This window comes from Aspergillus karnatakaensis (genome assembly GCF_047715665.1).
Source record: "Aspergillus karnatakaensis strain CBS 102800 unplaced genomic scaffold BJY04scaffold_56, whole genome shotgun sequence".
In the NCBI taxonomy this organism is placed as follows: Eukaryota; Fungi; Ascomycota; class Eurotiomycetes; order Eurotiales; family Aspergillaceae; genus Aspergillus; species Aspergillus karnatakaensis.
Window position 1 is genome coordinate 71,713 of NW_027395768.1, and position 25,169 is coordinate 96,881.

At 53.0% G+C, this 25,169-nt stretch overlaps 12 protein-coding genes across 12 annotated transcripts; 6 read left to right on the forward strand and 6 right to left on the reverse strand.

Moving 5' to 3' along the window:
• Positions 1 to 281: 281 nt before the first annotated feature.
• BJY04DRAFT_198261 (uncharacterized protein) lies at positions 282 to 1,143 on the reverse strand (the record flags this gene model as incomplete). The annotated part of the gene is made up of 1 exon (XM_073712587.1): positions 282 to 1,143. One exon carries the CDS (start codon positions 1,138 to 1,140, stop codon positions 931 to 933), a length of 210 nt encoding a protein of 69 aa, XP_073567187.1. The 3' UTR covers positions 282 to 930.
• Positions 1,144 to 1,259: 116 nt separating this feature from the next.
• Positions 1,260 to 3,431, reverse strand: BJY04DRAFT_230676 (putative MFS sugar transporter). The gene is made up of 4 exons (XM_073719341.1): positions 2,794 to 3,431; positions 2,652 to 2,741; positions 2,003 to 2,604; positions 1,260 to 1,954 (listed from the first exon to the last, which is right to left on the reverse strand). Exons 1-4 carry the CDS (start codon positions 3,185 to 3,187, stop codon positions 1,415 to 1,417), a joined length of 1,626 nt encoding a protein of 541 aa, XP_073567188.1. The 5' UTR covers positions 3,188 to 3,431; the 3' UTR covers positions 1,260 to 1,414.
• A 270-nt stretch (positions 3,432 to 3,701) lies between these two features.
• BJY04DRAFT_198264 (UPF0075 domain protein) lies at positions 3,702 to 5,269 on the forward strand. The gene is made up of 3 exons (XM_073712588.1): positions 3,702 to 3,904; positions 3,950 to 4,024; positions 4,075 to 5,269. Exons 1-3 carry the CDS (start codon positions 3,830 to 3,832, stop codon positions 5,242 to 5,244), a joined length of 1,320 nt encoding a protein of 439 aa, XP_073567189.1. The 5' UTR covers positions 3,702 to 3,829; the 3' UTR covers positions 5,245 to 5,269.
• Positions 5,270 to 5,795: 526 nt separating this feature from the next.
• Positions 5,796 to 7,989, forward strand: BJY04DRAFT_230678 (putative C6 transcription factor; the record flags this gene model as incomplete). The annotated part of the gene is made up of 6 exons (XM_073719342.1): positions 5,796 to 5,838; positions 5,913 to 6,318; positions 6,362 to 6,779; positions 6,826 to 7,413; positions 7,466 to 7,557; positions 7,604 to 7,989. The coding sequence occupies 6 exons, from the start codon at positions 5,796 to 5,798 to the stop codon at positions 7,965 to 7,967; spliced, it is 1,911 nt and encodes a 636-aa protein (XP_073567190.1). The 3' UTR covers positions 7,968 to 7,989.
• A 22-nt stretch (positions 7,990 to 8,011) lies between these two features.
• On the reverse strand, positions 8,012 to 10,680 carry BJY04DRAFT_222127 (putative C6 transcription factor; the record flags this gene model as incomplete). The annotated part of the gene is made up of 14 exons (XM_073717309.1): positions 8,012 to 8,534; positions 8,583 to 8,709; positions 8,762 to 8,781; positions 8,825 to 8,924; positions 8,972 to 8,987; positions 9,033 to 9,156; positions 9,220 to 9,547; positions 9,600 to 9,711; positions 9,778 to 9,793; positions 9,867 to 10,274; positions 10,327 to 10,386; positions 10,442 to 10,473; positions 10,542 to 10,571; positions 10,618 to 10,680. The coding sequence occupies 14 exons, from the start codon at positions 10,678 to 10,680 to the stop codon at positions 8,012 to 8,014; spliced, it is 1,959 nt and encodes a 652-aa protein (XP_073567191.1).
• Positions 10,681 to 10,881: 201 nt separating this feature from the next.
• BJY04DRAFT_230682 (putative MFS transporter) lies at positions 10,882 to 13,327 on the reverse strand. Its single transcript, XM_073719343.1, has 11 exons — positions 12,664 to 13,327; positions 12,514 to 12,611; positions 12,349 to 12,461; positions 12,221 to 12,292; positions 12,059 to 12,172; positions 11,736 to 12,003; positions 11,665 to 11,686; positions 11,520 to 11,617; positions 11,404 to 11,468; positions 11,311 to 11,346; positions 10,882 to 11,256 (listed from the first exon to the last, which is right to left on the reverse strand). Exons 1-11 carry the CDS (start codon positions 13,187 to 13,189, stop codon positions 11,043 to 11,045), a joined length of 1,626 nt encoding a protein of 541 aa, XP_073567192.1. The 5' UTR covers positions 13,190 to 13,327; the 3' UTR covers positions 10,882 to 11,042.
• Positions 13,328 to 13,929: 602 nt separating this feature from the next.
• BJY04DRAFT_230684 (putative alpha-glucosidase) lies at positions 13,930 to 16,530 on the forward strand (the record flags this gene model as incomplete). Its single annotated transcript, XM_073719344.1, has 2 exons — positions 13,930 to 15,550; positions 15,608 to 16,530. The coding sequence occupies 2 exons, from the start codon at positions 13,930 to 13,932 to the stop codon at positions 16,528 to 16,530; spliced, it is 2,544 nt and encodes an 847-aa protein (XP_073567193.1).
• Positions 16,531 to 17,811: 1,281 nt separating this feature from the next.
• Positions 17,812 to 19,370, forward strand: BJY04DRAFT_230687 (RTA1 domain-containing protein). Its single transcript, XM_073719345.1, has 3 exons — positions 17,812 to 18,280; positions 18,338 to 18,674; positions 18,733 to 19,370. Exons 1-3 carry the CDS (start codon positions 18,149 to 18,151, stop codon positions 19,266 to 19,268), a joined length of 1,005 nt encoding a protein of 334 aa, XP_073567194.1. The 5' UTR covers positions 17,812 to 18,148; the 3' UTR covers positions 19,269 to 19,370.
• BJY04DRAFT_198272 (uncharacterized protein) lies at positions 18,849 to 20,745 on the reverse strand. Its single transcript, XM_073712590.1, has 3 exons — positions 20,573 to 20,745; positions 19,691 to 20,523; positions 18,849 to 19,632 (listed from the first exon to the last, which is right to left on the reverse strand). Exons 1-3 carry the CDS (start codon positions 20,721 to 20,723, stop codon positions 19,474 to 19,476), a joined length of 1,143 nt encoding a protein of 380 aa, XP_073567195.1. The 5' UTR covers positions 20,724 to 20,745; the 3' UTR covers positions 18,849 to 19,473.
• A 6-nt stretch (positions 20,746 to 20,751) lies between these two features.
• BJY04DRAFT_128609 (uncharacterized protein) lies at positions 20,752 to 21,146 on the forward strand. Its single transcript, XM_073708445.1, has one exon. The coding sequence runs from the start codon at positions 20,900 to 20,902 to the stop codon at positions 21,095 to 21,097; it is 198 nt and encodes a 65-aa protein (XP_073567197.1). The 5' UTR covers positions 20,752 to 20,899; the 3' UTR covers positions 21,098 to 21,146.
• BJY04DRAFT_198273 (pyridoxal phosphate-dependent transferase) lies at positions 20,752 to 23,076 on the reverse strand. Its single transcript, XM_073712591.1, has 6 exons — positions 22,850 to 23,076; positions 22,625 to 22,795; positions 22,252 to 22,573; positions 22,106 to 22,197; positions 21,286 to 22,058; positions 20,752 to 21,229 (listed from the first exon to the last, which is right to left on the reverse strand). Exons 1-6 carry the CDS (start codon positions 22,983 to 22,985, stop codon positions 21,167 to 21,169), a joined length of 1,557 nt encoding a protein of 518 aa, XP_073567196.1. The 5' UTR covers positions 22,986 to 23,076; the 3' UTR covers positions 20,752 to 21,166.
• A 148-nt stretch (positions 23,077 to 23,224) lies between these two features.
• On the forward strand, positions 23,225 to 25,011 carry BJY04DRAFT_230689 (Alpha/Beta hydrolase protein; the record flags this gene model as incomplete). The annotated part of the gene is made up of 3 exons (XM_073719346.1): positions 23,225 to 24,498; positions 24,547 to 24,733; positions 24,786 to 25,011. The coding sequence occupies exons 1-3, from the start codon at positions 23,298 to 23,300 to the stop codon at positions 25,009 to 25,011; spliced, it is 1,614 nt and encodes a 537-aa protein (XP_073567198.1). The 5' UTR covers positions 23,225 to 23,297.
• Positions 25,012 to 25,169: the final 158 nt, after the last annotated feature.

Sequence of the window (25,169 nt, forward strand, 5' to 3'; positions counted from 1 at the left end):
TCGTATTTGCAAAGGCGTTGGGTGCTTCCGGGGAGCTGCTCACAACTTCGGAGAAGGTTGAAATTGTGAAGGACGTGAAGAAGGGCGCGTATCAGGGTAGCAAACCGGGTCGTGAGGATCTCTAGGTCCGGCGGCAATCTAGTTAGTATCCATTGAGGCATATGCTGTACTTATTGATACATAAAACGAAACGATTGGGAAAGAACCATCCAGCGCAATCTATCGAGGATCAGTCGACAGCACGCCGAACAACCCATCCCTATACAGCACTGCAAGCTCCTCATGGCCTATATCCTTCTTCCCCAACATGACAGACACCAGACCCTCCTTGAACTCATCCTGCCATCCCCCCTCTCTACACTTCAATAGGGGATAAAGGGCCCTCCGCCCACACTCCCGCACACCGCGCAAAGAACACGAGACCGGATCAGTGAAAACAACCTCCCTCTGCACGCGGAGCCTGCTCAGCTCACAAACCCAGGCCCATCTATACAGAAACCTATCATCTAGCTCCAACCACTGCAACCGGGAACACGTCCGGAGCATCTCCCAGCACGTTGTCGATTCCGCGTTATCAAAGATACCGTCTTCCAGAAAAGCAGCCCGACTATTCACGAGCAGCGAAACCCGAGAGATCTTACACCGTGTCTCGACACTGACAGTTCCAATAGCATCCACAACAGCCGCGGGAGAATCAAAGGCGAACCAGTTATCGGTCCAGAAGATCTCGCTCGCCTCGAGATATATCGCGCGGTTAACGAGGAGGATGTCAAGATTTTGCCGCCGGGTGCAGAGGCATCCCCCTTTCGTCTGAGTCTTAGTTTTTGGTTGAGTTTGAGTTTTCACTATCTGTGAACCAGGCAAGGATAGAGATGAGGTCAGCCGTTTCAGCCAGCATGAGTCGCAGATATTGTGCTCCCAGGCTGTTTTCTAGGATGACGGTGTTGCCTGGTATGGAGCTGAGCAGATGTAGCAGCCTGATAGCTCGTTCAGGGTGCGCGGGTACCAGATTGTTGGGGTGTAGCGAGGGGACTCTGGGCAGGATTCTAGATGGTCTAGGTTGAACTTGCAGGGGCGGACGAGGATGAGACGGTAAATTTGACGGCGGAGTTCGAGGGGGAGGGTGAAGATGCTGGCCATGGTGAAGGCTTTGGGCGGTTGATGTTGATGGTGCGGCTGAAGAGATGCTTTTAATGGTGTTGTTGGCCAGACGACCTAAATTGCTTGGTGTTTGGGATTAATGAATGTCGCGCGGGTTCCTGGCTAGACCAAATATATTAATTGACTGTCTAGAAAATTAGTACCTCTATACCAAGTATTATCCAAGTGAAGTAAAGTAAAGTGAATAGAACCTGGTATCACAGAGGAAAAAAGAAAGAAGACTAAGCCACCATCCATATCCAGCAAATAACCTCTATACCGTAGTCGTAGCACCTGCATGCTCATGCTCATGCTCATACTCATGCTCATCCTTCTCCAAAACACCCTCATGACTCCCACCCTTGACCTTCGGGATTCCCCTCTCAGCGAGCACATCACTATGCAACCGATACGCCTTCTCCATCTCCCAGAAGAACGGGCTCGGCGTCGAAAACAATGCATCAATCGACTCAAGCGACCGGTTCTTAGTCTCCGGGTAGAAGAGATACACGATCGGGATCCAGAGAAGATTCAGGCCAGCAAGCAGGAAATAGCTTCGACTCTTTAGGCTGTCGAACATGATCGGGTTCACGAGCGTCGTCATCCCGACACCGATGGCCCAGCCCGTAATTCCGAACCCGTTGCCTTGTGCTCGGAGATCGGAGGGGAAGATCTCGGTGGGCACTAGGAAGGCGACGGTTCCCCAGGTCGAGGCGTAGCCAAGGTTGAAGAGGAAGAGCATCGCGACTGCGGCTGGAGCGTAGGAGGATGCGCTGGAGGGGTTATGGATTGAAGCCTCATACACGGAGCCAGCCTATATAAATAAGTAGCAGCTCACTGCAGGTTGCAGAGTTCGACTTACTATGATCTCGACGATGAAGAGACTCAAAGCACCAAGCATCAGACACATTCTTCGGCCGATGCGGTCCACGATGTGTGCGCTGATGATTGTGCCGATGATTCCGATTGTGTTCAATCCTCCGGCGAGGCCGTTCTGGGTGAGATCGCTGTACCCAGCTTGACTCAAAAGCACCGGGGAATACGCAGTAACAGCGGTAATACCTGTCCATGAACCCATGATCTGCAGCCAAACGCAGAGCCAGGCGCGACGACCAAGATTCGATCCTGGTCGGCCGCCTTTCCCAATCAGGATCTTGACGAACTGGATCGGCGAGCTTGGTCGGCTGTCTTGTGCCATGGCCACAATCTCCATGTACTCGCGGTCGATCTCCGCTTGGCTAGCTTTGTGGCTACGGATTCGTGTTAGAAGGTCTCGCGCTTCCTCGTTGCGTCCGACGGAGGCGTAGTAGCGGGGACTGTCTGGGAGCATCTTGATGAATAGAACCAAAAGAATAGCTGGGATGCATTGGAATGCGAGGAGGAACCGCCATCGAATGTCGGAGTAGCCGTTGTTGATGAAGGCGAGACCGAAGGACAGCCAGTATGCCACCGAGATCCCGAGATCTATACTATCAGTGTTTAGTTTTTCAGTCACGTAGGATTCGACATACAGTTGGCAATGAAAACGTAGCCCAAGAAGCCACCACGGTGTTCGGCGGAGGAAGTCTCGGACACCAGCACGGGAGTAATACCAGTCAAAGCTGTCTCAGTCAGTATCTAGTCCACACGTATGCAATACTAATGGTCACGCACCTCCAGTACCAACGCCAGTAACCACGCGAGCCACCAGCATGAAATCTGAGCTTGTAATCGCAGCCTGCAAAGCACCTCCAATGACGGCAAAGATGGATCCGATGAACAAGCCGTTAATACGGCCAATCCGATCAGCCAGCCAGCCACCGGCAAAGCAGCCAAAGATACAGCCGAGATAGTAAATACTAACAATGCCGCCTTGATGGGTGGTGTCGGTGACAGTCCCATCGGGTTCTCCGATGCCCACCTCGGTGACATAGTACGGCGACGCATTCACGCCACCCATGACCCCCTGGTCATAACCTTCGAAGAAAATACAGATAAGAGAGAAGACTTGAATGGCCACATTCAATTGCCGAGGCGACAAGCGCCGCCAGATGGTGGTGTAGCCCATGGTGCGCAACGAGCAAAGACGCGAAAGTCGATATTTCAATCACCAACCCGACCCGGCTGGCGGCGAAGAGATCATCTATTTATGAAAAATTCGACACGAGGAGATCCCACACTTTGGTGAGAAGGTGCCGTTGCAATAGCCGGGGCCAGTCCACTCATGCGCCGAGCAATTTGGAGAAAACGGGGGTATAGGTGAAACGCGACCGGGTGATGCAGGAGAACCGACGCGCTGGGTACGAAAAACCCGGGGGAGGAGACCTGCGTGGAGCCATTATTGCGACTCGGAGTCGGAGTGTGGGCAATGGGCATGGGGCAAGCGGCAAGGGGTGTTCGTTCTGCAGACTGCAGACGCTGCCGAAGACGGACTGCCGGAACCACTTAGACGTTTACCCTTGTATCCTGTTAACCGTTTAGACGTTTATCCCTGTATCCGATTGACCGTTCTGCCGTTTACGCGTCTTCACGGCCAATTCTTTTGCCCCCTCGTCCAATGATCGAGGCGCTGCACTCCATCGCGGGATTTCTCCGATGCCAGGTCATCAATCTGCTATACCGAGTTTGCGATATGCTCCTCGCTATTTAATCTCTGCGAGTTTGATTGTTCGATCGCAAAGTCACTCCTCCTCATTTAGACCGTAGTATCATGGCTACCAACGGCACTCTACCCAGCCATGGGCTGGACATCACAGTCCTGGGCTTGAACAGCGGAACTTCTATGGTAAGTCGCGCCGGAGAGATGTCCGAACTTAACTGATTGATGCAGGACGGCATTGATTGTGCTCTATGCCACTTCCGACAGGAGTCTCCCGAGGCGCCGATGCATTTTGAGCTGCTCAAGGTATGTAAAGAGAAGGATTCGTCGAGACTGCAATGCTAATCGAACGGTAGTATGGAGAAATCCCCCTGGAACAGACCATCAAGAAGCGCGTGATGAACATTATCTTGCACAACAAGACGTCGCCTTCAGAGTTGTCAGAGGTCAATGTCATCCTCGGAGAGACTTTCGCTGCGGCCGTTGAGCAATTCTGCAAAGATTACCAGGTCGACAAGTCCACCATCGATGTAATCGGCTCCCATGGGCAAACCATCTGGCTGCTGTCCATGCCCGAGGCCGGCGAAGTGCGCAGTGCTCTGACCATGGCCGAAGGCTCTTTCCTCGCCTCGCGCACGGGCATCACATCTGTAACCGATTTCCGAGTCAGTGACCAAGCTGCTGGCCGTCAAGGAGCGCCGCTGATCGCCTTCTTTGATGCACTGCTCCTCCACCACCCGACTAAGCTGCGCGCTTGCCAGAACATCGGCGGCATCGCCAATGTCTGCTTCATTCCTCCTGACTCCCACGGTGGAATCGATGCCTGCTATGACTTCGATACCGGCCCTGGCAATGTCTTCATCGACGCAGTCGTCCGCCACTACACCAACGGTGAGCGCGAGTACGACAAGGACGGCGAGATGGGCGCTCGCGGCTCTGTCGACCAGGAACTCGTCGACGACTTCCTCACCAATCACCCCTACTTCCGCCTCGACCCGCCCAAGACCACCGGGCGTGAAGTTTTCCGAGACACATTGGCCCACGAATTCATCCGCAAGGCTGAGAGCAAGGGCCTGTCCCCCGACGACGTAGTCGCGTCCATCACACGCGTGACAGCTCAGGCAATCGTAGAGCACTACCGGCGATACGCCCCTGATGGTCTCGAGATTGAAGAGATCTTCATGTGCGGCGGCGGCGCGTATAACCCCAACATCACCGCGTTCATCCAAAAGAACTACCCGAACGCGAAGATCATGATGCTCGATGAGGGTGGTGTGCCTGCGGGTGCGAAGGAGGCCATTACATTCGCTTGGCAGGGCATGGAGGCGATTGTTGGACGGTCGATTCCGGTTCCTACGCGGGTCGAGACGCGACAAGAGTACGTGTTGGGCAAGGTTTCGCCGGGCAAGAACTACCGCAAGGTCATGCGGCAGGGAGTGCTTTTTGGAGCTGGACGCGACCACCTGGCGCCAGTGAGCGAGATGATCAATTATATTGATGGGAAGGTGTATGATAATAAGTGGTAGATAGCATGAATAATGAAGTTATGACAGTGAAGACAGTGTGTCATTTTGTATCTGTTGCACATAGATTAAGAGGGGTAGAGATATATATTTAGGCTCTAAGCTTAAGACTTGGCCAAGGATCCTTCGCTGGTACCTTGAAATACTTAGGGAGTTCAGTCTCAAGACTCGTGCCTGCGACAATAGATTTCATTGTTATTCCTACTATATCAACTTCGATCCCTACCTCCTATGAAATCCTATCCTCTCTTCCCCAGACCCCTCATGATTCCTGTTCTCCGTATTTCGTACAGGGAGCCCCGTGGGCCTCCGAGCTCGGTCGCAAAACAATCCGCATTAGGAGTGCGTGTATTACATAAAGCCTTAACAGACTAACCTGAAATAGAAGAAACCCTTTCCCAAAGCGGACAGGCGAGAAACCGAGTGAAGTCATGAATCGCAGCCGATGCAACCCGAAACCTCAGCCAGCTCAGCTCAAGCTCGCCCCTTAAGCGAATGCTTCAGATCCTGCCATGTTGGAGACATCATAACATCACAATCATATACCTCTGAAAATGTCGCAGCGCCCGCGCAAATTCCAGCGCATCTCCAAAGCTTGTCTGCCATGAGCCCGACCCCTTCCCCACCTGGCGATTAAATGATGATAGTCTCCTGGCTAATACACCCCATAGGCGACTTTTGCAATCGCCGGAGCATCAAGTGCAACAAGAACAACGGCGAGTTGGCGCCGTGCCAGAACTGCGCCGACTTTGATGTCCCCTGTACTTATGATCGCCCCCAGCGCCGACGCGGGGCTCGCAAAAACGCCTCTCCAGCGGCCGCTCAGGCCGTTTTGCCGACACAGCCGCTGCCGGCACAGGATGAGGCTGGACGTGCTCTGTCCGGGTCGGTTGCCAGCACTGTCGGCCAGTCGCGCACGAGTAATGCTTCGTGGGTGGGACTCAATGGGGCTCAGCCTGCGATCCTGGCTGCTCCTAATGATGCTAACATGTTGACACCATGGAAAGCGTTTGCCGCTGCCTGCCAGGGGACTATTCGTGACTTGGCCCATGTCTACTTTGAGATCGTCTATCCTATGTACGTGTCACAATTGATGAGTCCATCTCACTAACAAGATCAGATTTCCCCTTTTCCACTGGCCTTCGTTCTCCAAAGCGTTGGAGAATATGGACTATCTACACGATGACGGTCTATTTGCTTCCACTATGGCACTGTGTGCCCTGGCCTCTGCTCGTGCTCGGGATGGAGCTCTATATTCATCCCGCTGGGGCTCCCAGCTACATACCAGTCCTCCTTCGGAAGTCTTCTGGGCGGCCGCAAAGGAGTCTATCCCTCGTGACTTGAATGCTGCAAAAGGCACCGAGTATATGCGGACTTCTGCTATATTGAGCATTGCTAGCATTCAGAATGGACAGATCCAATGTATGCAGCAATACCTGGGCATGTACCACACGTTGGCTGGAATGGACGGGCTGCATGACGAAAAGATGTGGCCGAAAGACTTGGATCCTATCACGGTTGAAATTAGGAGGCGATTGGTTTGAGATTTTCAGCATCCTACTGTGACTGTTCTAACTGCTGCAGTTCTGGTCTATTTATACTCTGGATGTGTACTCGTCCATCGTCTGGGGTCGAATCATCCGCCACCGAGAGGCCCAGTCCAACGTCCAATACCCAGACAAGGTCAAAGACGAGTTCATTGCAAAGAACGAGCTCGGCGTGTCGCCCACGTCTGTGGAGCAAAACGGCGTGCTCGCCCCAGCAGTCGATTGGATCGCAGGGTGGAACTTCACGACGGACATGTACCGCATTCTCGAACACGCCGTTGACAGCCAGCGGCGACGGACGCCACCGAACAATGGCTTAACCGATGTATGGACTATCTTCCGCCCGGCGCAGGCGACCGGGTCGTGGTTGATGGACCATGTCTTATCTATGTATGCGGCACTGCCGCCTGAGTTTCGAGAAACGAGACCGGTCACGGGAGATCTCGCGCATGATATCTTTGGGTTTCAGTCAGCTAATATCCAAGCTACCCTGCAATTGCTTCGGATGGTCCTTTCTTCGAACGAAGATCAAGGCGTGGATGAGAAGTGTGATGTCGCTGGGCAGGTGCTGAGTGTATTCTCTCAAACGCCGGTGGAGTATTTGAGAGCCATTTCCGCTCCTTTGGTATGATATCTCTGTACCATCTGCTGTTCTAGTGGGTTACTGACGTCGGTAGCTACACCACCTAGGTGGCATTGGTTATATCCTTGGCTCAGTCATGGAAGGGAGTCTCTCAGAGGTCTCCTACCAGCGAGTCCGCACCCTCTTGTAAGTTTTCATCTAAACAAACTCTCATCCCTGTCTAACATGGTAGATTGCAAATGGCCGACCTCCTCCACCGGCTAGAAACCGGGCACCGCCGCTCCCCTGGTGCCAGCGAACGCCTCAAGGCCCAGGTTAGTCGGATTGACGAATACATGAGCACGAAACAATTTACGAACACGCACCCTGCGCCTCAACAGCCCACAATGATTCTTAACCCGGAACCCGTTCAAGGAGAATTGGTCACCCCGGTGTATCACCAAGGCATAGGACCTATCCAAGGCCAACCCCCGATGGCTGGTCTACAAGATTCAATCGCACAATTTCAATTACCACCCGAACTACTAGACGACTGGCCTTGGCCATTCGATATGGGAGTGTCGGAGGGAGTCTTTCCACATGCATTTGTGAAGTGAATTCGCAGAATGGCCAGCCTAATAGAACGAATCTACGCCATGCATCAAACCGCCAACGAAAAGTCCGCAAAGAAATCCTGCCAAGTCGTCGGAAAATAAAACAGATTCAGCCCAGGGAAATCCCACTCGCTGACAAACTGCTCGGGCACAAACGAGGTCAATTCCGTCTGCGCGTCAAACAACTCCCAGAAGGGAGCCGAGTCTTCAACCGCCCCCAACCCGCTCTCCTGCAGCGTCCGACCGTACTTTTCTATGCTTAATCGCAAGATTTGCAGGTAGACATTTCCATTACTCGCTGCGTTACTCGTGGAGACGCTTTTTGTGAGGTCGTCGAGCAGTCTGTTTCCGTGGTTGAGCAGTTCCTCGTGCTCCTCTTTCCCCTCCGGTAACAGACGCGACAGTTTTAGCAAAAGCAGGAAACAGAACGCGCACTTGGCCCAGACAAAATCCATTGCGTATTTGAGTTTCGCGAGGTATGAGTCTGGCTCGATGGTGATGAGGCTGAGGTGTTTCCGCGCGCTGGCTTTGGCCATGAGCAGGATTTTACGCTCGACAGGGGACATTGCCCTGCCAGAATCAGCTTCTGGAGGTATAAAGATGATGGAAAATACGAACGCGACGTTCTCGACGCCCATGGAGCGAAGGGCTTTGCAGTGCAGCATCATCTCCGACCAGCACTTTTGGACCCTTAGAGCCGCTAGGAGAGGCGCTCGCTCGTCATCGTCGGGCGCCAGGGCATTCTCTGCGTCAATCAGCATTGGTCGAGTTGCAATATCCCTGTGGTGGGCTTCTACCTATAATTCGGTGCCAGTCACTGCCTCGTTAGCGATGCTGGCGCCGGACTTGAAGCGACTTACTCGAACCACAAATCCAGATCTAGCTTGGCTTCCTGCACAAAAGATGTTATGTCTGCTCTGGCCAAAGGGATCTTTCCGCCTAGTGTCTCGTTAATGTGGACTATATAGCGTTAGCCCGGTCTCCGATTTTGGTGCTGGGCCTAGGACCTCGAATGACATTCAACTGCACATATTAGCAAAGGACATCGAACAGCGACAGGCCATATACCTCCACCTGAGAAAACAGCCTGAGATCTAACACAGTCGATGACGGCTGATGCAGCAACTTCCGACACCGTCTTGCGTTTCCTGTCATGCGAATCCCCGGGGGTTTTCCGCCGTCGAGACTGAATCTGCGAACCATCAGCACGTTACACTCTCGTATCCCATATGCTAAAGACAAAAACATGTCTTACATATGCTCCAAAACCAACAGTCCAAACCAAGTCCGCGACTTGCGCATCAGAATATTCTCCTCTTCAATCCACCCCGGGATATCCGGCGTCCCCTCAACATCCTTCATAGTTAACTGATGCGTCAGCTCCTCGAAGGCCTCATCGAGACCTAAGTCGAGCGCCATTCGGGTTGCGAATGAGAGGATCAAGGAGCGCTCCGCAGAGTAGCAGGCTATGACGAGCAGCGCTTGCACGGACTCGAGACAGTTCAGCGCTTCGTTTTGGATCACCACGTTGATCCATTTCTTTAGCTCGGCTTGGAGGAGTTCCGAGAGTTGGGGACCGGATTCTGGAATGAGATGAGCTTTTGAGAGAAGATGGGGGTGGTCGGAGGCACGTACGGCCCTCGACGCGGCTTCCGATGGTGCAGATGGCATTCAGGAGAATGCTACTTCGGTATCGCACTGACTCGAATGTGTCGAATTTCGGATCAAAGACGGGGATATACCTGTCCTGCAGGACACCACAATATTAGACATAGACCTCAATAGTAATAGAGCTAAACAGCACAGCACATACACAGCCCTGGAAGAACCTATTCCCAAACCACATTAGCATAACACCCCCCAATAAACAAACAACGCCTTCGACTACTACGAAACACTCACGTCGTAAAACACTCCAGCGCATACTCAACCGTAATCATCCCCTTACTGATGAAATCCGAGATCGGCTCTTCGCGAACCTCAAACCCCGACCGCCGTTTCTTCGCCGGTCGGTATACCCCCTCTGCACCCTCAGCTGACCGCACTCTCGTCTGGACCGGAAGAGGAATTCCGCCTCTGCCTCCGGACACGGCGAGTCTCGGGTCTGACGGTAGGAGCCCCCCGGTGTTGGGTATGGCCTGGCACGCCTCAGGCGATCCGAGTGGGAGGGTCTCGCCGCTGAGCAATGGTTGACTCTGACTCTGGCTCTGACTCTGCAGCTGTGGTTGCGAGTGTACTCGGAGCATCTGCTTCATGTCCTCGAGCTGCTCGTTCAGGCGGCGGACTTCGGACTCGACTGACTCGAGGCGTCTGTATTATGTATTAGTAGGAGGGTAATGACCAGGTGTATTGGGGTACGTACTCCGTCGCGGGATCCTTGGGGATCTCGAAGAAGACGCATTGTTTCTTGAGTTTTTCGCATCTGTGCAATTTGTCAGTATATCTCGGTCTTTTCATCAACACGTAGAGATAAGTACCGTGTACAAGGCCGCTTCCCATCACATTTCACCTACAACAGTATTGATGAATGTGAGTACTGGATACGCGGAACGCCGTCAAGAACCGGGCCAGACCAACCTTGGATTGCCGACACGCGCTGCACGCTTTCTGGTCCTTGTTAGTTTGGATTCAGAGAAGGGTAAGAAGAACATACAGGGATGCGCTTCATAGACGGCGGCGCCGCCACAAGGTACGAGTCTTCAGACATGGAGGACATATTGATCTGGAACTAAGGAACTGGATCTGGGGAAATGGAAGCTGGAGGTCAAGCAAGGCTCAAGCAACCCCGGCTATTGAAGTTGGAGAGTTGGAGAAACGTGGGGTGGGGCGACTCGGATTACCCCCGGCTTGTTAAGTTGCGTATCCATTCTGCGTTTTTACGCTTTTACCAGGCTGCTTATTGGTCTGCGACTTCGAGTGGAGGATGGTGTCATTCGTGGGTTTAGTTGACTTGCTTGTTTTACCGTATCATGCCGTAGACAAGTTTCTTCACTGCCACGAGGGCATCTAAGAGCTACATACATACATAATTATAACCATGACCATAACCATAACCTACCCGCCCGTCAAAAGACTAGACTAGAAGACATACACGAAATCCTCATTCTCAAAGTCCGTCAGGTCCTTGAACGCGTTGTCGTCTGTCGTCTGGCCCGACTCGCCCTTCAGGTCGTCATCCTCGGGCTCGCCGACTTGCTGCATCGAGCGGTCGATGATCTTGGCGGGTTTGCCCATCGCCACGCGGCGCTTCTCGTGTTGTCTGTTTAGGTAGACGATGTACATCATGTTGAGACTGGAGTTGGTTAGATTCGTACTGCCTGCGAGGGGGAAGAGGGAGAGGGCTTACACGCAGAGCACGACGAGGACGCAGAACATTGCGAGGCTGGAGAGAGATAAACATGTTAGATTAGACCAAGTCGGGAGGGATGCGCGATCTTACTTGGAGAGGAGACCGCGGCGGTAGAGGGGTGCTTCCTCGGTGGTGTACAGGTTGGGACCGACGACCTGAAGGGTTAGTTAGCAGTTGCTCCAAAGATATGGTGGATGAGTACATACATTACCGGCGCACTGCCCAACAAGGAGAATACCGTTGATGACCTTCTTCTTGGTCTCACCGGCTGTGTTTCCCGCCGCCCAGGAGTAGATCATTGGTGCTGTGGATGTTAGTGACAGTCGCACGGGGAGTAATCGTCGAACATACTGATAGCAGGGTAGACAGAGATCTAAATCTGTTAGCACGATATTCCCTGATGAACACCAAAGAAGACTCACAATATAATAACCCGCAAGCAACGGCCCCTTGTGTGAGTCGCCACGAGGAATCTCCAATAGCATCACACAACCTGCGATAGCAGGAAGGCAGAGAAGCGCCACAACACCGCCCTTGGTCTTGTATCGGGTTGCGAGCCATGCGCCGCCTAGCGTCGCGATGAGCTGAATCGCGCCAAAGGGCATGTTGAAGAGCATGGTCTTGAGCTGGTCGAAGCCGAAGGACTCGATAATCAGAGGGCCGAAGGTTGTGATGCCGCCGCTGGGAATGCTGCAGGACGGACTGTAAGTGTCATTCTGTTGGATGTAAATTGAGTTGGACTTACGAGATGGAGAACATCAGGGCGAACCAGAAGAAGGACTTCAGGTCGAGGAAGGCTTCTTTGACGTGCGCCCATTTCCACTCGTGGGTCTCGATACCTTGTTGGTTCATGCGGAGTCTATAGCTGTGAGCGTCGTGTCGTGATTGATGGTAGATTTTAGGTTACCTCTCAATCGCCAGGAGCTTGTCTTCTTCGTTCAAGAACTTGGATTGCATCGGGGAGTCTGGGAGGAAGAACCTGGAGGTTGTTAGTTGCTGTCCGGGATGCTATATTCGGGTTTGTGATGCACTCACGCAACGACGAAGGAGAACGCAACCGTGATGACACCGAAGACGAGGAAAATGATCTGGTAGGGTGCGAGACTGGACTTGATGTGGCCGAGACCGAAAGCGATCAGACTGCCGAACTGTTCCACTTTGTCAGTGCTAGAAGTGTCATGTCTAAGAAAAAAGACTGACCATGTTGACCACACCGTTCATCGCGTACCACGAACTGAGACGCATGGGCTGTTCACGACGACGATACCACATCTGCGTGATGGCAATGAAGGCGGGAGCTTCCACTCGTTAGTTTGGGATATTACCACTGATGATTGACAGAAGACTCACGAATTCCAGCCTCAAACAAGCCCAAGAAGATACGGCAAGCCAACAGTCCGCCGAATGTCTTCGCTGGGGTCATACAAGCAAGGGAAATGCCCCAGAAGAAAACCATCACCGCAAGGAACTTGGCCAGACGGATCTTGACCAGGATATAAGCGATCGCCGGCTGAGCGACCAGCTGGACAAGATAGATACTCGAACCCAGCCAAGAGTACTCCTGACCCTTGAGGTTGGCATCCTCGATCAGCCCAAAGACGGATCCGTAGGACAGTGTTGACTTGTCGAGTTGCTGCAGGAAGTAGATACCAAGCAGGATAGGGAGGAGACGCAGATCGATTCGGCGAAGGACGCGTTTGTTGTTCTCGGGCGTGAGGATGGTCGAATGGCCCAAGTCTTCGATCAACTCGAGCGCCCTGTCCTTCTGTCCGGTGTGGACGTCGGCAGCAGGAGCCTCGGGCTGGGTGGGTGGAGGAGCATACTCGATGCGTTCGTCCGAGTTGGACTTGGGGACTGGGGCTGTAGGCTCCGACATATTGAGACTGCTCTTAAGATGTAGTTGTAGAACTGAAAGAGTTTTCACCAGGTAGGGCAGTGATAGGGGTAGATGTAGATATGCAGGTAGAAAGGCCAACAATCAGCCGTTGAGATACAGAGCAACAAGATGCATAGTCCGACGATCACGACTACTCCAGGAAGAGCGTTCAGAGGACGGGGGCTGGCAGGTTATATCCCTGAGGGAGGCGGGTGCAGTATAGAACCTGGGGCACCCCGCGGGGAAACTGAATTTCCACCGTCACGGACGAAGACAGCCATGTCCGACGGTCATCTGGTGTTGAAACCATGGCTTTACCTCATGGAGAAACCCCGGTCGAGTCAGTTGAAGCTAACAGCAGTCTAGCAGGAGGCAAACCTGAGTAAAACTGAAGCTGAACGGACGATCTCCGACAGCGCATCCAATGGAATGCTACCTCGACGGCACAGGACCCCACCGACGGCTAATGACAAGGTGGTAGTGTCGGTTCTCGGTCTGCAAAACCGTTGCTCAAGAGAATGCACCGGCCTTGGCTTTTTGTTGGCTGATGTCTTCAGTTGTGAAGAGTCGGAGATGCTGCCGAAACCCGATGGCAGGCAGAGTATACCCCCATTGCGACCCCTCAGTCTTCCCCTCAGGCGGGGTGGGGAGCTATTCAAATAAATACAGCTTCAATTCACCTAGCAAGCATTATCGCATTTAGAACACTTTCCTAGCTTCAATTCACATCACATTTCATCATGCCGCAAAAAGAGTACACCCCCAAGGGGTATCAACAGACACAGACCCAGGACTCCAATCCTGCTGTCTTTCTGAACTCCAACGCAAAGAAGGGTTCTTTCGATTTCTCCTTCGAAGCTGTTCGCGAGAACCTCTTTCGCGTCACCTTCACCTCCGCCGACCACCCTCTTCCTCCCTACCCCAGCGTCACCAAGCCGGAGACCAAGCTCGACGGTGTCGCAGTCTCAACAAGCAGCGGCTCGTCGCAAAAGTCCATTGAGGTTGGCGACGTCAAAGCTACCGTCGAGTGGGAGCACACTCCGGTGGTGTCTCTGTCATGGAAAGGCGACGACAAGCCCCTCTACCGCGACCTTGCCCTGCGCTCGTACGTCGCTGACGGCACTGGTATCGCACACTACACCGAGCATGACCGCAAGGCGCTGCACGTCGGCTTGGGCGAGAAGTCTGCTCCTATGGATCTCAGCAGTCGCCGATTCGAGCTCTCTGCCACCGACAGTTTCGGATACGATGTCTACAACACCGATCCTCTCTACAAGCACATCCCCCTTCTAATTAAGGCCGACGCCTCCGGCTGCGTCGCTGTCTTCTCCACCACACACGGCCGCGGTTCATGGAACGTCGGTTCGGAGGTCGATGGTCTCTGGGGCCACTTCAAGGTTTACCGTCAAGACTTTGGCGGTCTCGAGCAGTACCTCATTGTCGGCAAGACCCTTAAGGATGTTGTCCGATCCTACGCCGAGCTGGTCGGCTTCCCTCTGCTCGTTCCTCGCTGGGCCTATGGCTACATCTCCGGTGGCTACCGCTACAGCGCCATGGACAACCCTCCCGCCAACCAGGCCTTGATCGAATTCGCCGACAAGCTCAAGGAGCACGACATTCCCGTCTCTGCGCATCAGATGAGCTCCGGCTACTCCATCTCCGAGCACGAACCTAAGGTTCGCACCGTCTTCACATGGAACCGTTACCGATTCCCCGATCCCGAGAAGTGGATCGCAGAGTACCATTCTCGCGGTATCCGTATGATCACCAACATCAAGCCCTTCACCCTCGCCTCGCACCCCGACTTCCAGAAGCTCATTGACGGCAACGGTTTCTTCAAGGACCCCGAGACTGGTGAGCCCGGATACATGCGGCTGTGGAGTGCTGGAGGTGGTACTGGAGGTGATGGATGCCACGTCGACTTCACCTCTGCTGCTGCTTTCAAGTGGTGGTACGATGGTGTGCAGTTCCTCAAGAAGTCCGGCATCGACGGCATGTGGAACGACAACAACGAGTACACCCTCCCCAGTGACGACTGGCGCGTCGATCTCACCGAACCCACTGTCGCAGATGCTGCTAAGAAGCAGACCAAAGACAACACCGTCGGCCTCTGGGGTCGTGCTATGCACACTGAGCTCATGGGCAAGGCCTCTCACGATGCCCTTCGTGACTTGGAGCCCAACGTCCGTCCATTTGTTCTCACTCGCAGTGCTACTGCTGGTACTATGAGGTACTCTGCCAGCACATGGAGTGGTGACAACGTTACGAGCTGGGAGAGCATGAAGGGTGCCAACGCGCTGTCTCTCAACGCCGCCATGTCCCTGCTACAATGTGAAGGTCACGATATTGGTGGTTTCGAAGGTATGTCCAATCGTCTTCTACTCAGTTCACCTGTATAATCTAACATTCCTCTCCTAGGACCCCAACCCTCCCCCGAACTCCTCGTCCGATGGGTCCAAATTGGCACCTACTCCCCCCGCTTCGCAATCAACTGCTTCAAGACATCCCCCGACAACAACGAAGTCGGCGACGTCATCGAACCCTTCATGTACCCCGAAGTCACTCCCCAGGTCCGCGCCACAATCAAGCGTCGCTACGAGATCCTCCCCTACATCTACAACCTCGGTTTAGAGAGCCACTACCACGCTTCCCCACCCCAGCGCTGGGTCGGCTGGGGCTACGAGTCCGACCCCGAGGTCTGGACCAAAGCTCTCAAGCGTGGCGAGGAACAATTCTGGTTCGGCGAGACCATCCTCGTTGGCGGTGTGTATGAGCCCGGCGTCAAGGTCGGCAAGGTGTACCTCCCCCGCAAGGCGAACGATAAGTTCGACTACGGCTTCGTTAACATGAACGCCCCCTATACATACTACGCCTCTGGACAGTGGGTGGAGATTACCTCCGAGTGGAAGGAGAGCATCCCTCTCCTCGCTAAGATCGGCGGAGCCATCCCCATCGGAAAGTCCGTCCAGACACGCATCCCCGGCGATGAAACCGCCGCCTCGGTCGCCATCACTGAAATTGATGACTACCGTGGCGTCGAGATCTTCCCGCCGAAGAGCACCTCTCACGGCACCGTCTTCACCAACACCTGGAGGGAGGACGACGGTATCTCGGTCCAGCCCAAGGGCGCCACATACACGCTCACCTATGAGACGACCGAGGACCGGATCATCGTTGGCTTCGACAAGGATGAGTCTAGTGGATTCACTCCCGCCTGGAAGGATCTGGATATCATCCTGCACAATGGCGATGAGCGCCGCGTTATCGAGAGTACGGGCAAGACCGTGGAGTACAAGGGCACGGATTCGCGCGGTCGTGAGGTTTACACCCTTCGCTATTAGGTGGTGGATATGATATGGTTAGACTAGTGGATTGTTAGCATTTGCATGGTCTGGATGAAATAGATTGATAACGGCCGTCACGGGATCTGTGGCGTTGGGATAGAGGTTCTATAGATGTGTCAATGCAATGACTTTATGAATATGTTTTGTAATAGCCATACCTACCACTCGCTCTAGTAACGACTTTCTTCATTGTTGTAGAGCCATCTGCATGCTCACATGTTTGTGCCGGACATCGAACATGAGTCCACCGACGTGGCAAACTCTCGGGATTCTGGGTTGGGCCACCAAGTATCTTGAAGAGCCAGCCAGCAGACCATTGGTCTGTCTTAATGAAGTTCTTATTGAAGCGCGGACTAGCATGGGAATATCCTGTCTTGAGACTTTGCGCCTGCTCTGCCCGTCGATTCTGGTCTCACACGGCACTCCGGGTTCACCTCCACCAGTCCATCGTAAGATAATCAATCCCAATCAATAGCAAGCTTGCATTGACCTGATCGACATTCCTGTTACCCTTATCAATCTCCTCTCGATGTTGCTACGTTATCAATCAGTAACCTTTGCCACTACGGTCCGTATCCACTTGGGGTAGCCTTTGTGCCTATATAAAGGACATACAACCTCTCTCGATCAATGATTCATCCTCATCGATAACACTATACAGCGGGCAATCTCGTCGCATATCCCCCAGAACAATGAAGTCCACCTTCTTCCTCACCTTCCTCGCCCTCCCACTGGTTGTTCTTGCCGCACCAGGCAGTGTACGTACACCACGTATTAACCTTGAACTTCAAACAGATCTAACAGGACGTTTATCCAGAAAGCCGTCAATCGCAGCCCTGTCCGCCGGCAAGGAATCTGCGGTAGCGCTAGCTGCACCCCCGGGCCCTATGGCACCCCTTGTCCGGATGGTTGCTGGTGTGACACTTTGTATGCATGCCAACAGTACTAATTATGGATTTGTCATGCACATGAGAATGTCCGAAAGTAAGCTGGGCGTGGAAGGACTCGAGGCCTGTAAGCTCTAGGAGTTCTATCGTGCCTGAGAGATGGGATTAGTTGTTGGCTTCTACTGTTCAGAAGGTCATGGATTCTATCAATAAGTCATAGGGATTAGGGATATCTTTAGAGGTGACATGTAAAATTAGACGCTCTTCTGACCCCTAGAAACAACCTTCCAATTTCATCTCCACATCTCTCAAAAGGGCTGCCTAAATTCTTGGATAACAAAGAACCCTGGCGATCCTAGCCTGGCGCCAATCAATGCTTATTTTTGGTCGTCATGCGATGGATACGAGCGCCTGTATCTAAACAATGCGAGAACGTGTATCTTACCCATGCGAGATACGGTCACTTCCAATGCCTCCATGACTCCCTCGCAGAACCTCTCTTATACTGGGTAAAGTCCGTTGTTTGATACCTCTCTTCGTTTAGCCCAGGTAGCTGAGTTTGTTTCCCTCCTACTGGCTCAGCTTCAATGTTTTGTCTTCAAGCGCCATGGACCCTACATTCAGGGAATCTCGTATTCTGGTTACCACTGCTATATAATCCGCACAGCACCTTCAACATAACAATGTAGACAGCACTTCCATCTCATATCGATTTCACTAAATCCAATATGCCCGAGTGCATCGCCCCCGAGGAATCGGGCTGGACATTCTGCCCCAACCTCCCAGCCGCCGCCCTCTTCACCTCGGTCTACGGATGCTGCTTCTTCCTGCATCTCTATCTGACCTGGAAAACCCAGAAGGTACGTCCTATTCGCGATCTCCATCAAACCAACCCCTCTAACCCCACTACCAAACAGAAATTCTGCTGGGTCATCACCATCGGCAGCGCTTGGCTAACCATCGGCTTCGGCCTGCGCGCCAAAGCCGCCCACCACATCTCCGGCATCGGCGACTTCATCCCACAGAGCATCATCATCTTCCTCGGCCCGCTCTGGCTCAACGGCTTCGTGTACATGGTCATGGCGCGCATGGTGCATATGCTGCTTACGAGCCAGAGGGTGTATAAGATTAGTGCGCGGCGGATCAGCCTGATCTTCGTGACGCTGGACGTGGTGGCGTTCTTCGTCCAGGCGAGTAGCAGCGGGCCGATGGCAAGTAAGGAGAAGGAGACGGCGGATATGGGGGTTTATATCAGTGCGTCCTGAATTTCTATTTGGGGGCTTGAACTTGAACTGACTTGTTATGTTGGCAGTGATGGCCGGCGTCGCGATCCAACAATCCTTCATCACCTTCTTCATCGTGCTATCCGCACGCTTCCACTACAAACTCCTCCTTGGAACCCGTGGCACAAACCGGTACAGCTTGGACGAGCATCTCGTCGCGGGCACACCGCACACGCCGACTGAACCCAACAATAGGGACGGCAACGGCAATGCCATCGTGAAACCAATCATCCACACCCTCCCCTGGAAACGCCTCCTCTACGCGCTGTACCTGACTCTCGTGCTGATCACGATCCGGAATATCTTCCGGCTGATTGAGTTCTCGGATGGGGTGCATGGGTATATTGCTGTTCATGAGGCGTTCTTCTATTCGCTGGATGCGCTGCCGATTTTCGCGGGTTTGATTGTTATGGCGGTTGTGCATCCTTCGGTTGTGTTGAAGGGGAGTGAGAGTGAGTTTCCGAAGAGGGAGAAGAAGGGTAAGGAGGGAGGGAGAAGGAGGAGACATAGGAGTCGGAGCCATGGGAGGAACAAGGAGAGGGGGAATGGGGGTGAGCAGGTTTGATTCCTGAGTCGGTGTGGACGTGTAGATAGTACCTAAGATATCGGCTTGGGTTTCTCTTTTGTTGTCTTTTGAATCTTTCTCGTCGGGTTGGATAGTTGTGGTGTTGCCTTTGTCAACTGCTGTCGGAAATTGAGTATTCGAGTTAGGCCGGTTGTTCATACACCTGCATACAAATATAGTCTCCTACAACCTCAGCAGTAACCCCTCAGAACGGACTCTTATAGTTCCTAAACGCATCCAAAGACTGCGCCCCCGCAAGAATACTCTCCAGCAGCGTCCCATAATCCCACCCCATCGCCGTCGCCGCAATGGCCGTCAAGCTCGCCTGATCCTCTCTCCCCGGCCGCCCAGGCCCCGTCATATTCTGCACAAGTCAGTCGTCAGTAGACAGTCTCACATCCATCTCCAAAGACAGAACTTACCGGCTTCATATTGATATCAAACAACGCAAACTCCCCTTCCTCCCTAAACCTGCGCACATCAATCCTAATCGGCGCCGTAGCCCCAATCAACGCCGCAACCCCCTCACATTCACGCATGATCTTCCCATACGCCGGGTCTTGCAGTTCATCTTCCGTAACGACCCTCGAGTTTGCCGTTACCGCAACAACACCATTATAAGGCGCGATCCCATCCGCGTGGTTGAATCTCGTCACGGGGACCATACTCCAGTGCCGTGGGTGCGCGGCCGTCGGAGGCATAACCGTGATCGTTGCCTCTTCGCCAGCGAGAAACTGCTCGAGCATGACGAGCGGGGATTCATCGAACAGAGTCCTAACGTGCACGTGGAGAGAGGGTTCGTCGCGGCAGACTTTCACGCCGTGGCTTCCTCGGCCGCGGACGGGTTTGCCGACGATGGGGTACGATTTAATCTGGGAGATGATTTCGGAGATGTTTTCTGGAGTAACGAGCCAGGAGCTCGGGAGAGTGAATTCTCCCAGTTGCCGGAGTTTATCGTTAAGGTAGGCCTTGTCGTCGAAGTTCTCGACTAGAGCGGGGGGTTGCCCGACGATATGGATCTGCTTTGCAAACGGTGTTAATTTCGGGGATGTCTGGAGTGGATGAGAATTGAAGAGGATTGTATTCGCCCAGAGATGCGTGGCGCCTTGTTGAACGGCCGAGTAGATGCCCTCTTCTGTGTCCGGGAAGGCCCAGCCGGCGTCTGAGGAGACGGGCGCTGACGCGTCGGACTTGATGACTTTGATTCCCTGTTGTTGCAGCGTGTAGGCGATGTCAGCGCCGGAGTCTTGGTAGCCTGGGATTGTTAGTTCGCGTATTGTAAACTCTTTAGAGGGGAGGGATACCCCCTGGCTTGCGAGGTTTCTTGACACCATTGATGACCGGGGGGTCGATGGCCTGGTATAGCACTGCCACGGTCGCATTTGTGCGGATCTGCTTGCTGCCCGGGGTTGAAGGGCGCAGGGCCCTGGGGACGCCAAGTCTCGAAGCAAGCATATTGTGATGATGGTATCTGAAGAGAGAAAAGAGCGTTGTTGCGTGTTACGTAGAAAAGCGTTGCTGGTAAAAGGCTCGGTTGGCTGCCGATGAACGGAGCTCCAGTCCGATCCTCGCTTTGCGCGATTGTGTCTCCATCGGCAGAAGCTTAGCTCTGACAGTGCGGAGTAGTCCGGATGACATCAGACGATTCGATAAAAAAGACTTTGAAATATGTTGTTTGGTTTAGTTGTCAAGGTTTGACCATTTTGGGTGTGTCGGTATTTTGTTGGTGTTGTCGCACCAATATATATTTTACCTGCCACATGATTCACCACCCTGCTCATCTACCCCACGCTTGCTATAAAGCAACATGGGATTGTACCCTACGGTAGGACGCGATATCACCAAGTGACTCATTCAGACAAGAAGGACATAGAATATGCATTACATATATACAAGATCTACCCCCAATAACGATCAACAACCCTCCTCACCCGCTCCACACCAGCAGCAATCTGCTCTTTCTATAACCACAGTTAGCATCGCCTACTGACAATCTATGCACTTGAACAGGACTTACTGTCGGCGTCGCAAACGAGAACCTGAAATGAACCGTCCCCGCCTCCGCCCCCCGCGCAGCAGTGCTCACCTTATCCGCCCCCTGCCACGGATGATAATACGACCCAGGCGTCAAAAGCACCAACTCTGTCGCCCACGCCGTCCACAGCTCGGTCGCAAACGCCTGCTCGGGGTCTTCTGTTGATGCCCCCTGGATTTCAGAAAAGCGCCGTACATCGTGGAAGTAGAATTTCGCCCACACGAACATTCCGGCGCCGGGGTCGACGAAGCTAAACACGGGGCGGAGATCACCATTCGCACTCTTCAAACATGCAACTAGCCCATCGGCTTTAGGGACTGGTGACTCCGCGGCGGGAAGGACTGTGAAATGCGCGCCAAAGGCATCGAGGAGCCAGTCCCGACGGACCTGGTACTGGAACTGTAACCGCTGTAACCAGTCTAGATACCCATCTACACCCCATTTCTTCAACAAACCAAGAACGAAAGCTTGACTTAGCCCAGCAGGGTCCTGTGTCTCGACCTCTGTCGCGCGGAGAAGACGTTCGGTGAACATGGGGTTCGCGATGAAATAGCCGAGACGGAGACCCGGGAAGAGGGTTTTGGAGAAGGATTCGAGCCGGATGACGCGGCCTTGTGTGTCCATGGAGAGGAAGGAGGGGATAAGTGTTTTCAGGAAGTCGGGGGTTGATTTGGAGACGAAGGTTGGCGGGGTTGAGGGGTTGTAGCTGGGGTATTGGAGGAAGTAGTAGGGGTCGTCTTCGACGAGGATGATATCTGAGGAGGTTAGATAGTTGAAAACACTGGGGCAAATGGAGACATACCGAACTCGACACAAACGTTGTAGATGTCTTTCCGTCTTTGGCGTGAGATTGTGGTTCCTGTTGGATTTGACCCGACAGAAACAAGATAGAGCCTGGAGCGGTCAGTTTGCATTTGGAAACACAGAGAGGAACTGGGATTCTCTTACACTCTAGGCCTCCTCGCCCCTTTTACCCCCTCGTCCCAGTTTTGCAACAATTCCCTGAGAAGAGTGGCTGAGATCCCCTCAGCATCTGCTGAAACAGGCACGGCTTTGATACCCAGCGGAATCCACAAAGCCTGAGCAGACGGATACGTGTACTCTTCAACAATCACAAAATCGTCATCTTCACAGAGCATGCCCACGACCTTAGCCCAGGCATTGGTATTTCCCGGATGCAGGAGGCATTCGTACTCAAACGGCGGTGCGTGGACCTTCTCCGTTAGCTCTCGGGAGAGCTCAATCAATGCTTTATTTCCAGTTCCAGAGCCTAAATGGATTAGCAAATGGTCTGTGTTCGCGAGTACCTGGGGATGCGTACCATATTGCAAAAACTGGGTTAAATCTAGATCCTTGGGATCTGAGCCTCGACCTAGAGTGACGCTCAACAGGTCATCTGAAGCTGCGGTGGAGCCATCCGTGATGGATGCCGACGGCGGAAGACAACTGAACGTCGCTTGCTCAAGAGGAAAGGTTGATGGATGAGGGAGGCCTAGTCAAAGAGTCAGATCAGACAAATCTAAAAGGATCAACAAACTCAACATACCTCCAGCTAAACTAATCATGCCATCCTGTCCCATAAACTTGATAATGTCTTTCAGCGGGGAAGGATGGCGCGCTTTGCTCTTCCTGTTAATGTGGTGCGACAGGTCGACTGGTGCGGAAGTCCCGTTCGGCGCCATCTTGCTTCCCAGGAATGATCTAGATTAGTAGCCAAGGCAATAGAACGAACGCGATAAGCAATTCATCCCTGCTCAGACAGAGAAATCGAAGACACCTTGTATGTGGCATTTCCCGGCCCGAGATCCGGCCGTGGATGAGGAAGGTCTCCAAATAGTGGACCACAAAGCTGCACTAGCTGCAGATAGCACGCAATCTGTTACGTTTAGCTTTCACTTTCATTTCTATACCCCACTGCCGAGATGTAGTCGCTGTGTGATTTCGCCAGGAGAAAGTCCTGATCACCACACCTATCTGTGGAAAGGACACGCAAAATGGGCAACACACTCTCATACCACGAAACCGTATGCGAAGTGTCACTAGGCAACAAGGGGAGCATCTCCGGAGTGCAACTCGACGACAAATCCCGCCGGTACGCGGGTGTCCCGTACGCTCTCCCGCCGACAGGCGAGTATCGCTGGCGCAAACCCCGCACGCTTCCAGAAACATACACCTACTCCAGCACTGATGGAAAATCATATGACGCGACGAAGTTCAAAGCCGTCTGTCCGCAAAAGGCATACCATGTCGGCGGTGCCGAGGGTGGAGAGGGGGCATACAGTGAAGACTGTCTCTTCGTGAATATTTGGACACCTGTGCGAAAGGATGGCGACGACAGAAAATGGCCGATTATGCTCTGGCTGCATGGCGGGTGGTTTCAGATGGGCGATCCATCGCAGGAGGCCGGGATGGATCCGACGGAATTAATATCAACCGGAGGATTGAATGCGATTGTTGTTGCGATTGGGTATCGACTGAATGTCTTTGGTTTTCTGTCTGGTCCGGATCTTTTCGAGGAGAGTGATGGAGGAGCAGCTGGGAATTTCGGCCTTTGGGACCAGCGGGTTGCTGCTGAGTGGGTGTGGGAGAATATTGGCTATTTCGGTGGTGATCGAGAGAATATCACCCTCGCTGGACGGAGTGCTGGCGCTTATTCCGTGGAGGCGCAGATGCTTCATGAGTTTCGAAAACCCGATGAGAGGAAGACGTTGTTTCGGCGGTTTTTCATGGACTCGAATGCGATTCCGGCTCAGCCGAAGTCGCTCAGCGATACGAAGGGGCAGTTTGACGAGCTTTGCGAGTATTTTGGCATTGAGGGAACCCTACCGGGCAAGGAAAAACTGTCGAGACTCCGGCAGAAGACCGCGCAGGAGCTTGTGCAGGCCATTCCCAAATTGAAGAACCACACATTTCGGCCAGTCACCGATGATATCTTCATTCATTCTGGAATGGTTGAATATCTGAAAAGCAAGACCTTCGCCGACGAGTTCAAAGCAAGGAAAGCTAGACTATTGATTGGAGAGGTCCTCAACGAAGAAACTCTTTACTCAACTTACAACAGCCCGACAGAGCCCACGCTTGAGTCTCTCCGCACGCAAGTGTCGAATTACTACGCACCGGAGGTCACAGACCGCGCATTAAAGCGGTATAAGCTGCCAGAGTCGGATTGTCTGGAAGAATGGCAGAAACTGTTTGGTAAGTATACGATCTGTCATGATAGACCTCATGCTGACCAATAAACAGGCCAAATAATCTCCGACGGCCAAGTCCGAGCACCGTCAAGGGCTCTGGTGAATAATCTCGTCGCAAACGGCGTGGATCTGAGGGACATCTGGCGGTATCAGATTGCCTACCGACTATCCTTCATTGACGAAACAGTAGCGCCAATGTCCTTTGGTGTAGCACATGCAATGGATAAGCCTTTCTGGAAGTAAGTCTCTAAACTTATCCATTGCGCCGGCAAAGACTAATGAACCTTCTAGTTTCTCAATATGCTACGGACCAACGCTGCAGGAGAGGATGCTGATGAAGAGCTGGATCCGGAACCTGGTTGCGTTCGTGAACGACGAGAAAGATTTCGAGTTTGGTACTAAGACTATTGATGAGATGAAGGTTATTACGCCGAAGGGTGCTATTGAGGTTGAGAGGGACCAGCGGTGGGAGGAGCTTTTGGAGATTGGGGAGACATTTGCGAGTAGTCGTACATAGAGATCGAATTGAATCAAGATCGTTGAACAACTAGTCACATTGGGCATTCCTCAACAGTTCAGTATATGGATAGCTCAAGGGACTATGCGTTGAACTATGCATGGCAGTATTTGGTTATCTAATCAGCCTGGCATTGAAGCACAGGTGGAAGAATCGTT